Here is a 16,203-nt window from a genome sequence, read left to right on the forward strand (position 1 = left end):
GGTCTCCTTCTGCACTGCAGGGATTTTATGATGGAGGTATCGGAGCACCCAGAGGAAACCCACGCAGACATGGGGAGAATGAGCAGATTCTGCACAGACAGTGACCCGGGGCCAGAATTGAACCCGGATCCCTGGAGCTGTGAGGCAGCAGTGCTAATCGCTATGCCAGCGTGCCGCCCATTGTTTGAATCACCTTGCTCTGAAGATGCCACCGCTAAATTTTATTCTGGCTTGGCTAAAGCAGTTTGCAGGCAATTTTGTCATTCTGGACAGGGTTTAAAGAGCTAGAATTTCAGTTTCAATTCACGTCACAAGTGGAATGTTTGGAGAACTCGGGAAATATGAGCTTCCCGTCCTCCTGGTGTTTGGGTTGTGATTGGAGCAGGAGGTTTCGATATATTCTTTCTCCATAGTGCTGGAGTTGATTACTTTGTCAATGACAAAGCCGTTAGTCCATGGTAGCTCATTCAAAGAATTTACACTCTTGATGTTTTAAATAAATTCTACTAATTTACTTATAAACCTGGTTAAAAACCACAGATGTGGCCACTGACAGAACAACTTGTGCAGCGTGCTTTTTCATTGCCAGGTTAAAATACAAAGAAGTTAAAATAGTTTTCAGCGTCAGTGCATGGTAAAATAAACTATGTTACCTCGGGTGCGGAAACCTAAAGCTGTGGCTCTTAATCCATTCTGCATTCCCTACATCATTGAACTTAGCACGCAGAGCAATTTTACCATGCATGACTGCTTTTACAATGTGACTTCACAGGATACTTACAGATGAGGGTTGCTATTTGGCCTATCTCAATTTGCCAATCCGGACAAATTCTACCCCCCCCCCACCCCCATTTAATTGTTAATTGATTTGAGGGTTTCCAGCTTTGCCAACAGGATCCATTCTGAATATTGATCTCTTTATGTGAAGAGCCTTCTGATACCAATCCCATGCAGACATTATCCTTCTAGTTTGAACTTGTACCTCAATGTACTGCTCCCGCTAATGCAGTATGTATTCCACATTAACCTTTCCATACCATTAACTACCAAACAGTCCTATAGAAGATTACAATCTAGATGGCTTCCTTCCATGGTGAAAAGCTAACAGTTCCATAAGAGCATAAGATATAGGAGCAGAATTTGGCCATTCAGCCCATCGAGTCTGCTCCACCATTTGATCATGGCTGATATATTTCTCAACCCCATTCTCCCGTGTTTTCCCTGTAACATTTGATCCCCTTACTGATCAAGAACCTATCTATCTCTGCCTTAGATACAATCAATGACCTGGCCTCAACAGCCCTCTGTGGCAATGAATTCCACAGATCCACCACCCACTGGATGAAGAAATTTATCCTCAACTCAGTTCTAAAGGATCGTCCCTTTACTCTGAGGCTGTGCCCTCGGATGCTAGTCTCTCCGACTAATGGAAACATCTTCCCCACGTCCACTTTATCCAGGCCTTTCAGGGTTCTGTAAGTTTCACTGAGATCCTCCCTTATCCTTCTAAATTCCATCAAGTACAAACCCAGAGTCCTCAAACACTAGAGGTTCACCATAACTCAGGCACTAAAGGTTTAGTCTCATGAATCTTCTCTGCACTCTTCCCCCCTCCCTCTGCCAATGTTTGCTCCTCCCCCCTCCCTCTGCCAATGTTTGCTCCTCCCCCTTGTTTTTCAGGGACTGGGACTGGACACAATACTCAAGGTATGAGATCAGAGACCATTTGAGCATTAATATTCATAGAATCCCTACAGTGCAGAAGGAGGCCATTTGGCCCAGCGAGTCTGCACCAACAACAATCCCACCTAGACCCTATCTCCGTACCTCACATATTTACCCCACTAATCCCTCTAACCTAGACAGGCCAGGAGACTAAGGGGCAAGTTACCATTGCCATGGCCCTTACATCTTTGGACTGTGGAAGGAAACCGGAGCACCTGGAGGAAACCCACGCAGACACGGGGAGAGCGTGCGAACTCCATGCAGGCAGTGACCCAAGCCGGGAATCGAACCCAGGTCTCTGGAGCTGTGAGGCAGCAGTGCTAACCACTGTGCCACCATGGCGCCCTCTGCACTGGAGCTTGAAGCTTTGGCTTTTGTCATTCAGCTGCTGTAATGGCCGGTCAGAATGAAATAGCATTCTGTCCAAGAAGGCTGGTGGCAATTGAGAGTTGAGCCTTCTACCCACACGCAGAGTCTGCTGGCCCATTGTGCAACGTTGACTTTCTCCTATTCACAATGCTGCCAGCAGACGCTGGGGGAGAAGCTTGCCTTTATTCCTTGATCAACAAATGGAAGAAAATGGACCCAGTCGATAATTGATGGAAACGACATCATGATTTACAGCACTCTGCTCCTAAGTGAGGCAAACACCCACCACAGGCAGCAGGAGGTCAAAGTTAAACATATGTTCGCATTTCACGGTGGAGGGACAACCTGCAGATTTGTAACCTCAGGTCATCAGTATTTTGTCAGGGCTATTAATGCCAAATTAGTCCACTCAGTTAGGAGGAGCACGTTAGACGCATTAACCAGATGGCGTAAGTGGTGCTGCTCAAGTTCTTTAAACTAAACCAAAGAGCAATGGACGGAGCCAAATCAAAAACATTGAAACCCTAACAGTGCCACCATTTGTCCAACAAAGGAGGTGGAACATCTCAATGGTCTTTGCTAACACAGGGCAATGAAAGTGTTTGTTACAGTATTGTAAACTGGGAGCAATGCGTTCAGTGCTAATTCCACTCGACAATGACGCCTTCAGGAGCTCGCAGTTGAGTTTGAAATCTGAAGAATATTTCAATACTCGAAGGGTTTCAAAGTTCAAGCATTTTATGCAATTGAGAATAAGATTATAATTTAATCCTAATTTTATAGAGTGCATGAAGCTTTAGTCAATACTTTGTCATTCCTTAGCTGTAGTTATTACCAGGAATAGGAGAAGTAGGTCCTTGGCTCCCTCAAGCCTGCTCCACCATTCAATAAGATCATGGCTGATCCATTTGTGTTTTAAATTTCACATTTCCATCTATCCCGGATAACCTTGGGTTCCCTTACCTAAAAATAATCTATCTACCACCCCCTCAAAAATATTCAATGTCCCTGCCTCCACTGCCTCCTGAGGCAGAGTGTTCCAAAGTCTCACAACTCTGAGAGACAAGGGCCGCGATTCTCCCAAAAGCGCTGAATTGACAGGAAAACGGTTCTAGATCCCGACTGTTTTGTCAGTTCAGCTTCTCACCTGAATCTCCGCACTCTGTGCACTGCAGAGGTCCTAGTCGTGAATATCATTAAAACCTGGGGGGGGGGGGGGGTGCTATTCACGCCGGGGTTTGACAGTTCTGGAACTCTGCGCATGTGCAATGGCTCCAATCTGTCAGCCTCCCCATTTGCTGGCCAGCCTGGGACCCCCGCAGTGCTGCCCCTCCCAGCCTCCTGCCATGGTCCGATCGCGGCCCCCAAAACAATTCCCGGGCCAGCCCTGACCCCCCCCCTCCCCCTGTCCTGTCCCGGAGCACCCCAATGCACAGCTCACCCCACCGACCCCGGCAGACACCCCATCAACCCCCCCGGAGGCAGGTCCCCCTGGCAGACCACACCCCTCTCCCAGCCCACCCCAATCACTGCCCTCCCTCCATCCCAGACCGATCCTGTCTGCAGAGTGGCAGCGGGACCCCCCACTGATCACCCCTAGGCCCTGCCCAGAATAGCCCCCCCCCCCCCCCCCCGACACTGCCCAATTCCAATGGGCAGTGTAAAGGTGCCCCCTGGGCATGAGCAGTTTGCCCCTTGGGCAGTGCCAGGGGGGGACAGGCTGTCACTGCTAGAGTGACCATGCCCAGGGGGCATCACCCCCCCCCCGCCGCCCGCCCCCCCGGGGGCCCCGATTGCACCCCTTCATTCTGGCAGGGTCTCTCCGCTAGTTCCCCGAACATGGGGAGCTAGTGTAAACCCCGCCGGAATGAAGTACTCCTGGCGGGGTGGGAGATTCAATCGGGTTCCGAAAATTCCCGATAAACACATTTAAAACATATTTAAAATACATTTAAAATAGATTCAAATTACTTATCTGCCTTCCCGCCGGTTTCTAGCGTGATCTGACCGGCGACTGTTCGCCGGCTCTGGGAGATGCACATGCATTCCCGGCACACGCGCAAATCCCGGGGACAAGGCTAGTGAGGCGCATCTCCCACCGCAACCCGCCAGAAAAGTTGCGGGCGCGATGGGAGAATCGTGGCCAAGATTTCTCCTAATCTCTGTCAAAAAACCCTAATTTTAAAACAGTGCCCCCAAGTTCTGGACTCACCCACAAGAGGAAATATTTATTCCATGTCATAGAAACACAGACACAGCAAGTAGTCTCACAAAACCAGGTTAAAGTCCAAAAGGTTTATTTGGTAGCACGAGCTTTTGGAGCACTGCTCCTTCATCAGGTGAGTGCCTGATGAAGCAGCAGCGCTCTGAAAGCTCGTGCTACCAAATAAACCTGTTGGACTTTAACCTGGTGTTGTCCAATGCCGGCAACACCACAGCATAGAAACATAGAAAATAGGAGCAGGAGGAAGTCATTTGGCCCTTCAAGCTTGCTCCGCCATTCATCAAGACCATGGTTGATCATCCAACGCAATAGCCTAATCCTGCTTTCTCCCCATAACCTTTGATCCCAATCGTCCCAAGTGCTATATCCAGCCACCTCTTGAATACATTCAATGCTTTGGCATCAACTACTTCCTGTGGTAATGAATTCCACAGGCTCACCACTCTTTGGGTGAAGATATGTCTCCTTATCTCCATCCCAAATGGTCTACCCGAATCTTCTGGACTCCCCCACCATCGGGAATATCCTCCCTGCATCTACCCTGTCTAGTCCTGTTGGAATTTTATAAGTCTCTATGAGATCCCCCCTCATTCGTTCACCTTGTCAAGACCATTGAGGATCTTGTGTGCTTCAATCAATTTGCCCCCTCACTCTTCTCAGCTCCAGTGGAAACAAGTCCAGTCTGTCCAATCTTTCCTCATTAGATACCCCCGCTCATTTCAGGTATCAATCTCGTGCTCAGAGTGGATTTCTCACATGCCACAGGTAATGTTATCTGCAATCACTCTCCATCAACATTTTAGTTCAGGTTGGACCTAATCATTTAAGGAAAAATTCACCTCATCTCACATAATCCCGATGCCAACATTTAGGCAATAACTGATAACTTAAAATAAAAATTATTTTAAAAAAGATATATCATTTGGCTTCACTCTAAATATTACAATGCTGCATCAGTAAATGAAGCTGTATGACACTGGGGCTCTTGTTCAGAGATAGATAGCTGTAGGATAGTTTCCAGTCGGGCAGAACCTTGTTTACACTGCCTGCTTAGAACTCCAAATCTCCTCCTGCCTTAGTAGAGAACCCTGTGGTTAGACACTTATATATTAGCCGCTGGGAAAGAAAGCATGTGCAAGTGATTAGAGAACGCTGGTGGAAAATCTCTGCACTATCTAAACATTTCAATTAACTGCAGGCAGATTTAGAAGTGTTTCCCGAACGCTTTTAAAATCGGGTTTGACACGCCACTTGAAGGACTGAAAACTACAATTATAAGGCGCTCTGTTGTCAGGACGACTTAGAGTCTTACAACCAAAGAGTTACCGCTTGAAACAGTCACTGTGGTTATGTAGTCAAATATGGCAATCAATTTTAGACACAGGAAGATCCCAAAAACAGCAGATGAGATAAATGGTCAGTTAATTCATTTTGGTAATCATAGAATCCCTATAGTGCAGGAGGCGGCCATTCGGCCCATCGAGTCTGCACTGACCACAATCCCACCCAGGCCCTATTCCCTGTAACCCCACATATTTACCCTGCTAATTGCCTGACACTAGGGTCAATTTATCATGGCCAATCAACCTAACCCGCACATCTTTGGACTGTGGGAGGAAATCGGAGCACCCGGAGGAAACCCACGCAGACACGGGGAGAATGTGGAAACTCCACACAGTGACCCGAGGCTGGAATTGAGCCCAGGTCCCTGGCGCTGTGAGGCAGCTGTGCCACCGTGCCGCCCCTGGCCAAGGAATGATAATATTGGCCAGGACATTGGGAGAGCCATAGCACCCCTACTGTACAAAAAGAGGCCTTCTGGCCCATCGCGTTTGTATCAAGTCAGTCAGCATGAATTTATGAAGGGGAAATCATGCTTGAAAAATCTGTTGGAATTCTTTGAAGATGTAACTAGTAGAGTTGACAAGGGGGAAGCAGTCGATGTGGTATATTTGGACTTTCAGAAAGCGTTTGACAAAGTCCCGCACAAAAGATTATCATGCAAGATTAAAACACATGGGATTGGGGGAAGTGCATTGAGTTAGATAAAAAAAACTGGTTGGCAGAGAGGAAACAAAGTAGGAATTAATGGGTGCTTTTCAAATTGGCAGGCACTAACTAATGGGGTGCCACAGCAATTGGTGCTGGGACCCCAGCTATTCACAATATAGACTAATGATGTGGATGAGGGAACAAAATGTAACATCTCAAAGTTTGCAGATGATACCAAGTTGGGTGGGAGGGTGAACTGTGACGAGGATGCAGAGATCCTTTAGAATGATCTGGACAGGTTGGGTGAATGGGCAAATCAATGGCAGATGCAGTATAACTTGGATAAATGTGAGGTTATTCACTTTGGAAGCAAAAACAAGGCGGCAGATTACTACCTGAATGGCTGTAAATTGGGAGAGGGGAGTGTGCAGCGGGACCTGGGTGTCCTTGTCCACCAGTCACTGAAGGTATGCATGCAGGTGCAGCAGGCAGTAAAGAAGTCAAATGGCATGTTGGCCTTCATTGAGAGAGATTTCAAGTACAGGAGCAGGGATGTGTTGTTGCAATTAAACAGAGCCTTAATGAGGGCACACCTAGAATATTGTGTGCAGTTTTGGTCTCCTTTTCTGAGGAAGGATGCACTTGCTCTCGAGGTTTACCAGGCTGATTCCGGGGATGGCGGGACTGATGTATGAGGAGAAATTGACTAGGTTAGGATTGTTTTCGCTGGAGTTCAGACGAATGAAGAGGGATCTCAGAGACTCATAAAATTTTAGACTAGACAGGGTAGATGCAGGGAAAATATTCCCGATGGTGGGGGAGTCCAGAACCAGGGGTCACAGTCTGAGGATTCAAGGTAGACCATTTAGGACGGAGGTGAGGAGACATTTCTTCACCCAAAGAGTGGTGAACCTGTGGAATTTATTACCACAGGAAGTAGTTGATGCCAAAACATTGAATGTATTCAAGAGGCGGCTGGATATAGCACTTGGGATGAACGGGATCAAAGGTTATGGGGAGAAAGCGGGATTAGGCTATTGAGTTGGACGATCAACCATGATCGTGATGAATGGTAGAGCAGGCTCGAAGGGCCGAATGGCCTCCTCCTGTTCCTATCTTCTATGTTTCTATGTTAACTCTCTGAAAGCACAACCCACCCAGGCCCTCCCCTACACCCTATCCTCATAAATCCGTACATTTACCATGGCCAACTTATGCACCTTTGGAAATTAAGGGGCAATTTAGCACGGCCAATCCTCCTAACCTGCACATCTTTGGACTCTCCCTTCAAGTATTAAGAGAGGGTTTCCTTGTCCACGTGAACCACTGGTTTCTGATTTGAACGGTGCTTCTTGGTCGTGAATTTTAGGAATCTCATGGGACTTGCATAGACCTTCTGGCAACTCTGAACCAGCTTGCCTCCTCAGAGAGTCTCACACAGCTCCTCGCCAGAGTCAGATGGAGCACTGACTCCCGATGTACACAGTAACAATAGCACTGACATGAAGTGGAGCAGCAGCGCTAAAATTCTAATCTAGGTGCTCACTCACATTAATATTTAGATTCATTACTTAGTTCCGAGATCACAATTAATTTCAATTATTGTTTACGTGATTATGTGTATCTCTCATATTCTACATTCTGATACATTTAAAGTGGACATTTCCCCCCCATGGAATGCTTAATGAAAGTATAAGGGTGCGTGCAGTGGGAAAAATGAAAAAAAATCTTTTGAGCACAAGGTTAATTGGTACCAGGAAGCTGCAAGTGTCCAGTTCAGGATCCTGAGATGGCAGCTAAAAAATCATTTAACATTGAATCACCTCGAGCCACATGTTATCACCATCATCCCATCAGGATCCAACCTTGTGTAATGAGTTAATTGCCTGTTTGTTTTCTCGTCACAGCCTATTTTGTCCTGTAGATCTTTCCCTCCTCCCCCGCCCCCAGCAAGGATTTGAAGCTGTAGCTAAATCAGCTGGAACATAATAGGATAGCAACTTACGTCAGCTGCGTTCCTGACCACGTTCCCCACAATGACAACAACACGCCCCTTGAAACTCTGCAGCAAGTTGGTGGGTGCACACTGGATCAGCTCACCGTCCGGGCTGAAGGCAGAACTGTATGGAATGTTTATGCTGCCACTGATGTGGCCACGAGTGAATCTGGTACAAAAACATGGTCAAGGAAAAGAGCACAGAGGAAAAAAAACACAAGGAAACATTATCTGAAACATTTGTATTACTTTAACTTTACTTGTTCATAATGGAATTCTGAGCCTTGAAAAACTGCACATTTAACACTAATAAACTCATCTCGCAAACCGTGTTTAACTTGCTCTTACCCCGTTTGCGTCCGAAGTTTACACTTGGTCTTGACTCTCCATTGGCAATCCCACAGGTGATCGATTAATATCTCAAACTACTGCCACACTTCATTTTCTAATCTTAATAAAACCCTCCAGTATCATAAATGGCACAGCTGCAAATAACAAGTTTTAAGTCGAACTCTATTTATTAGTGTCACAAGTAGGCTTACATTAACACTGCAATGAAGTTATTGTGAAAATCCCCTAGTCGCCACACTCCAGCGCCTGTTCGGGTACACTTAGAGGAAATTTACCACCTAACCAGCACGAGTTTCGGACTGTGGGAGGAAACCGGAGCACCTGGAGGAAATGGACACAGACATTGGGAGAACGTGCAGACTCCACACAGACAGTGACCCAAGCCAGGAATCGAACTCAGGTCCCTTGCGCGGAGAGGCAGAAGTGCTAATCACTGTGCCACCGTACTGCCTCTTGCCCCATCGAGTCTGCACTGACCACAATCCCACCCAGTGCCCTATCCCTGTAACCCCACATACATATCCTGCTAGTTCCCCTAACACTAAGGGGCAATTTGCCATGGCAAATCAACCTAACTCGCACATCATTGGACTGTGGGAGAAACCAGAGCACCCGAAGAAAACCCACGCAGATACGGGGAGAACATGCAAACTCCACACAGACAGTGACCCAAGCTGGGAATCGAACCCGGATCCCTGGTCAGAAGAAATGCATAAAGGTGTGATATCGCAGTTGTTTGTCCAATAACTGCTTCTATATTTTTTCAAGACATGGGAGACATTTAAACATAAGTTACTGCGTTTAAAACCCATATTAATCAATATTGTGCGTTGCCATTCAATTTGCTCATTAGCACATTTTAACAGCAAAGTTTAGTGAGGTGTGAATTTAAGTTTAATCGCTGAACTAATAGGCAATAGCTGTCCTTTTGTACCGGTTGTTCAGGCACCTGATAGTAAGAACATACTTTGGTTGAGCGACAGAACATTTTCTTGACAAATATTGATGTTCAATTTCACTGCAATATGAGATTAATTCAATTTCCTGCTGTGCTAAAGATATCTTAATTTCTGCTTCTGAAATTCAAAACAGCGCCATCCGCCACATCTATCTGAAATTTAAGTTGCAAGAGGCGATCTCGACATGTGTTTGTTTTACAGGCTTTGATGATGCACAATGGCAGGAAACAAAATCACGCTTGGTCAAAAATAGAACTTATCATTACGGCTGTGCGCTGCATTCCAGCCAAACCAACCCCACCACCTCCAGGCATCAATGTCAGCAGCTTCTAATTCTGAATAGTGCCCAAAACGCAGAATGCTCCCAGTATTGGGGGAGTCAATACATCAGCGAGACGGCCGAGAGAGGGCTGTTCTGTTGAAGGTTGATGTCTCAGCTTTTCGGCTGAGACATCAAACTAATGCCCCATGGCATTATTCGAAGGACTTTAACCTGTTGTTGTTAAACTTCTTACTGTGTTTACCCCAGTCCAACGCCGGCATCTCCACATCATTATTCGAAGGAGGGCAGGGAAGCTTCTCCCTGGCGTCCAGGCCAATAGTTATCCCTCAATCAACATCAGTAAATTATATGGTCACTATTTCATGGCTCTTTGTGGAACCTTGCCATGTGCAAATCGACTGTTGCGTTTCCTACATTACAGCAGTGACTACACTTCATAAGTACTTAATTGGCTGTAAAATGCCTTGGGGCATCTTGAGGTTGTGAAAGGCAGAACAAAAATGCATTTTTTCCCCTTTCAGTTCCAATATTAAGAGTTAGTTACAATTCGCATTGATGTATAAACACAAGGATAAATGTTAAATCAGAAGCAGATATTAAATCAACACATACGGAGAAAACCAAATCCGTTACTGGATTGTAGATTCAATTTAATTCCGAACCATTTTCCAATATAATTCTGTATTGAAGGAGTAAGCAATAAGACTCGGTGAATGCACAGAGATTAAATGCATTATGACTCGGGGGGGCATCAGTTCCCATTGATCTGAGAGTTCCATTCCATTGCTCATTATGGGCTAAACAATGGATAACCCAGGCATTAATATTCACTGAACGTGGGCAGTAATTTTATTCCGTTCAGTTAAATAGCAAAAAATTTGAACATTGGAGTCTTCTCACCCCAGAGTTGGATTTAGTGCACATGATAAAGTAGATATAAAATATTAATATGTCTATCCATAATGTTGATGAACAAGCAAATACTGCACGTGTGTGAACCAGGTCAGGAGCTTCCCACTGGTCACATTCCTTCCTACACACAGTGGTTAGCACTGCTGCCTCACAGCACCAGGGATCAGAGTTCGATTCCCAGCGTGGGTCACTGTCTGTGCGGAGTCTGCACATTCTCTGCGTGGGTTTCCTCCGGGTGCTCCGGTTTCCTCCCACAGTCTGAAAGATGAGCTGGTTAGGGTGCATTGGCCGTGCTAAATTCTCCCTCAGTGTACCCGAATAGGCGCCGAAATGTGGCGACTAGGGGATTTTCACAGTAACTTCCTTGCAGTGTCAATGTAAGCCTATTTGTGACACTCATAAAATAAATTTTAAACCTTCCTACTAGGTCAAGGAAACAGAAAGGTTGGCTGTAAAATATGAAACGGTTTCAGTATTGTTTGTAACTGTACACCACCAGCAGAAATAGACACTTCAGCACAGGTGGCCTGTACAGGGTGCAAACCCACCACCCCAATAGCTTCAGAGTCTCTCTCAGATTTTTAACTGTGGTGCTGGTGTAGCCACAGGATAAGGATAGTGTTTATTGCACCACATTACATTATAATCATTTCCACATCCACTGTACACAACATTGGAAACCACAAGCATTGAAGGGAATCTCTGTGGTTTCTTTCAGTTTGCATTCTATACACCACACGCTACTAGTCACTGCTGACAAAATAGCCTGATTCACTATATTAAGAATATACATGCACACTTTTTAAAGAGAGCTGGCTGAGAACTGGAGATGAAGTGCAGTCTAAGAAAAACAGAAGTCCGCAGGTATCTAACACGGTTGAGTGGGTTGAGATTAGGGCACTGCAGCTTCTATTGGGATCAGTGACTCAACGCACAGAGTTAAATAGAGGTTATAGAACAGAAACAGGCCATTCTATCCAAATCGCCTATGCCGGTGTATATGTGCCACACAAGCCTCCTCCCACCCTACTTCATCTAGCCATATTAGCACATCCTTCGACTTGCGCCTATGTTTTATCTAGTTTCCCCATTAAATGCACATTCTCATCCATTTCAACTATTCTATGTAGTGGCACATTCTTATCACTCTTTGGGTAAAAGCATTTCTCCAGAATTCCACACTGCATTTTGGGATGACCATATATTTCTGACCTCCAGATTTGGAGACCCTGCAGAATTGGAAACATTTCTTTCTACATCTACCCCATCAAATACTTCACAATTTTAAATACCTCTATCAGGGCGGCACGGTGACACAGTGGTTAGCACAGCTGTCTCACAGCGCCAGGGACATGGGTTCGATTCCCGGCTTGGGTCACTGTCTGTGTGGGTTTCCTCTGGGTGCTCCGATTTCCTCCCACAATCTAAAGATGTGCGGCTTAGGTGGAGTGGCCATGAGAAATTGCTCCTTAGTGTCAGGAGGACTAGTTAGGTTAAATGCAGGGGTATGGAGATAGGGCCTGGGTGGTATTGTGTTCGGTGCAAACTCAATGGGTCGAATGGCCTCCTTCTGCTATGATTCTATGAATGAATGACAAGTGCGACACTAATAAACCTCTATGATTCTATGAAAGGTCTCTCCTTGCTTCCTTATTTCCAAGCACGCAAGCTATTCAGAGTATATTCTCTCTGCTTTGATATCATCCTTGCGAAATTTAAAATTTTATTTGCACCTTCTTCTGTACTCTATACCCTTTTTAAATTGCAGAGACTAGAACTGAGAGCAGTACTCGATGTATAGTCTGAACAAGGTTTTATGCACGTTTAATGCATTGGAACTCAAAGTAATCAAAGTTGTGACAGTAAGGTTCCATGATAAATGATGTCAAATAATTTGCAGGAGGGAGGGTGCATTACAAGCGATACATCATGTAGTTTGCAATGAAATCATAGAATGTTTGCAGCACAGGAGGCCGTCAGTTGGCCCATTGCGTCTGTGCTGGTTCATTGCAAGAAAAATTCAGCTGGCCCAATTCCACAGGCCTGGCCCTTGGGCCTGGCAATTTTACTCTTTTCAGGTAATTATCCGATTCCCTTTTGAAAGCTACGATTGAATCTTCACCATACTCTCAGGCAGCCTATTCCAGATTCTAACCACGCAAAAATGATTTTTCTTGTCTTCTTGTTTCCTTGATTCTTTTACCGTTCATTTTAAATCCGTGTTCACTGATTTTTGACTCTTCCTGTCAATGGGATCGGTATCTCCCAGTCTGGGTGGCACAGTGGTTAGCACTGCTGCCTCACAGCGCCAGGGACCCAGGTTCGATTCTCACCTTGGGTCACTGCTTGTGTGGAGTCTGCACGTTCTCCCCGTGTCTGTGTGGGTTTCCTCCGGGTGCTCCGGTTTCCTCCCACAGTCCAAAAGACATGCTGGTTAGGTGCATTGGCCATGCTGAATTCTCCCTCGGTGTACCCAAACAGAAGCCAGAGTGTGGCGACTTGGGACTTTCACAGTAACTTCATTGCAATGTTAATGTAAGTCTGCTTGTGACACTAATAAATAAATGTTAAACTCCCCTCAGGGTTTGGAACACATTTGAAAGCTTGGAACTTTAGCAAGTGGCATTTTTTTTAAACAATGAGGATTACTGTGCAAAAATAACTGGAAAGTCATTCCAACTATAACATTCAACAATAATTTAAAATGTTATAATAACGGAAGCATTTGTGCTGTTATGTAATACACTATTACTTTTTTTCAAAATGCAGTACTTGACTCAACACCAGTTGGATTCCTGCTGTTCTTTCACAAATTATGTCGACTAAAATAACCCAAAGTATTTCTTCCCATAAAGCACAAAAACAATCTGTCTCTTAAACGACCAGATGTGTATGAGAGACCGAACCAAGTTACAAGTGGTGATAAATGCGACTTTAACGATGCTTCAGAAAGCTTGTTCTGTAATTAGTTCTCCTGAAATATCTTGCACTCACTAACTGCACTTTAATCACCTTCTCATTTCCCCAAGTACTAATGTAAATAAACACCCCCCCAGTGCAAGCTTGTGTGTCCTGCCCTTGAAGGGGATGCCTGCTCCTTGCTTAGGGAGCAGGAGAAAGACGCTCTAATAAGGGTCACCACCCTACGGCTTTCATCTTTCCGCAGCCTGCCTCCAAAGTTTCAATCACTTGTCAGATAATGAGCATGGAGACCCCACTCTGAAGAAACAGCGCAGACCCTCCACTTCTAATTACTTTTACAGTAGCCGTGTCCTTAGAGACACAAGTACCCTGAAAAATCGGGCTTTCCTGAGCTGCAAGCTTAAATCATCGGCTTCTCATGGTGTCTTCTGCGAGACGGCCAACACAACAATTGGGAATTGATTAGCACCAATGCGTTCAGGGCCAAGAGGAGGATCCCCCCCCCATTTCCTCTCAAGTACAAGGTCCCTTTCTCTTCAACATAAAAACTCCGACTATTTTCAGCATCAGTATAAAAGACACTTTTGGAAATACTTTTGTTGACCATCCCTGTATTTGCCAATTGGACATTCACCAGAGGCAATATACAAGCTCTATTCTAAGCATAGCTCAGCTCTGCGGTGAGCTGAATGGACTTTTAGGGCTTATATTTTAATTCTGAAGCTGACATCATGCTTGAATAATAGCATGCAGTTGCTGCTACAAAAGAAACACCCACAGGTTTCTGTGAATTGGTGCCTGTTAATAACAATCACTGAACTGGGGAACTGAGTTGGTGGGGGGGGTCACTTTGACCAATTGTATAAAACATCAGCCACTCCAAAAAATCTCTCCCAATTTCCATTTCATTGGTGGGGATCTTTTTTAAAAAAAAAGATTCATCTGTAGGACATGGGTGTCGCTGGCTGGCCAGCATTTATTGCCCATCCCTAGTTGTCCTTGGAGGGCAGTTGAGAGCCAACCACATTGCTGTGGCTCTGGAGTCACATGTAGGCCAGACCAGGTAAGGATGGCAGATTTCCTTCCCTAAAGGACATTAGTGAACCAAATAGATTTTTCTGACAATCGACAATGGGCACTGGTTTTGTCGTCATCAGTAGATTCTTAATGGTTCCTCAATCAGCATTAGTATCAAGTGCTGTCAGGACAGAGAAACATGGTTTAGATGCTCTGTTCACTCCATTCCAACAATGTACTCCAACTCTGACCCAGGGAATGTACATTTTGCCATTTCTCTGGCATCTCCACTTGGTACACCAACGCGCTTTACAGCCTCAGTGGATAATTATAACAACTCAATGCTAATTTCTGGCAAATTATGAGACGCTTGTGCTGTAGAATCAAACTTTGGACTGTGCCGAGGCTGCCCTAAGCCACTAAAATAGGTGGAAGCATTAATCTGCCAGCTATTAAGAGATGTGATAGATAGTTCAAGTGCACAGCTCTAATCCATTTCATTCGGAGTTCCTTAGAAACATTTCACTTTATTTTATTTCATAGACATCCGGCTTTATGGCAGATTAATGCTTTACCGTGGAATGTCTTAGCTATTTATTGCTCTAAGGACTTCCTGTGTAGGAATAATAGAGACTTAATGAGATGGAAGAGAAAGAAGTTGTTTTCATCCAGTTGTTCAAGTGAGGGCAAAGGAGGGACAGCGATACTGGAGAAAATGTCAATATTTGGAAGAATTATTCACAATTAACATTTATTAGCATGAAGGTGGAGAAGAAAGGAATTGGAATTTCTTAACATAAGATGGGAAGGGGAGATATAAACAAAGGGAATCTTGTAATAGTAGTCAGGCAAACCTCAGTGGCATGAAGTGAATAGATGGACCATAAAGGACGTGAAGATTGTTGTAGTTGGATTGGAAAGGGGATACAGAGAAAGCCTGGTTTATTGATCCTTCATACCTACATCAATGAATTTGATTTGATTTATTATTGTCACATGTATTATCATACAGTGAAAAGTATTGTTTCTTGCGCACTATACAGACAAAGCACACCGTTCATAGAGAAGGAAACAAGACAGTGCAGAATGTAGTGTTACTTTGAAATACAATGAAATAACACGATACACAGAATGATATTAAGATCTTGCATCATTGATTTGGCGCCCTTCATTTCCTCATGTCCCCAAGTGAGTTACAGCCAATAAAGTAATTTTTGAAGTACAGATACGATTGGGATGTAGGAAACTGCAGCAGCCAATTTGTGCACAGCAAGCTTCCAAGCAGCAGAAAGGAAAAATCGACTCATGGCAGTCTTTGACAGGTTGAGAGGCACCAATAGCAACTGCTATTGGTTACGGTCATTGCAAATGCAATGACCGTAACAGCCAGACCAAGCAAGTGACGAGAAGAGAATTATGAACAGGTGGAAAGTCTACCCAGATATTCTCATTC

General features: G+C 44.9%; 1 protein-coding gene across 2 annotated transcripts in view; it reads right to left on the bottom strand.

Moving 5' to 3' along the window:
- Positions 1-16,203, bottom strand: part of tbck (TBC1 domain containing kinase) — a 218,442-nt gene that overhangs the window by 27,402 nt on the left and 174,837 nt on the right. For both annotated transcript variants that reach the window (XM_078209219.1, XM_078209229.1), the window contains exon 25: positions 8,316-8,475. In XM_078209219.1, the coding sequence (XP_078065345.1) occupies positions 8,316-8,475 (160 nt within the window). The remainder of the gene's footprint in view (positions 1-8,315; positions 8,476-16,203) is intronic.

Source organism: Mustelus asterias, chromosome 1, assembly GCF_964213995.1.
Source record: "Mustelus asterias chromosome 1, sMusAst1.hap1.1, whole genome shotgun sequence".
Classification (NCBI taxonomy): domain Eukaryota; kingdom Metazoa; phylum Chordata; class Chondrichthyes; order Carcharhiniformes; family Triakidae; genus Mustelus; species Mustelus asterias.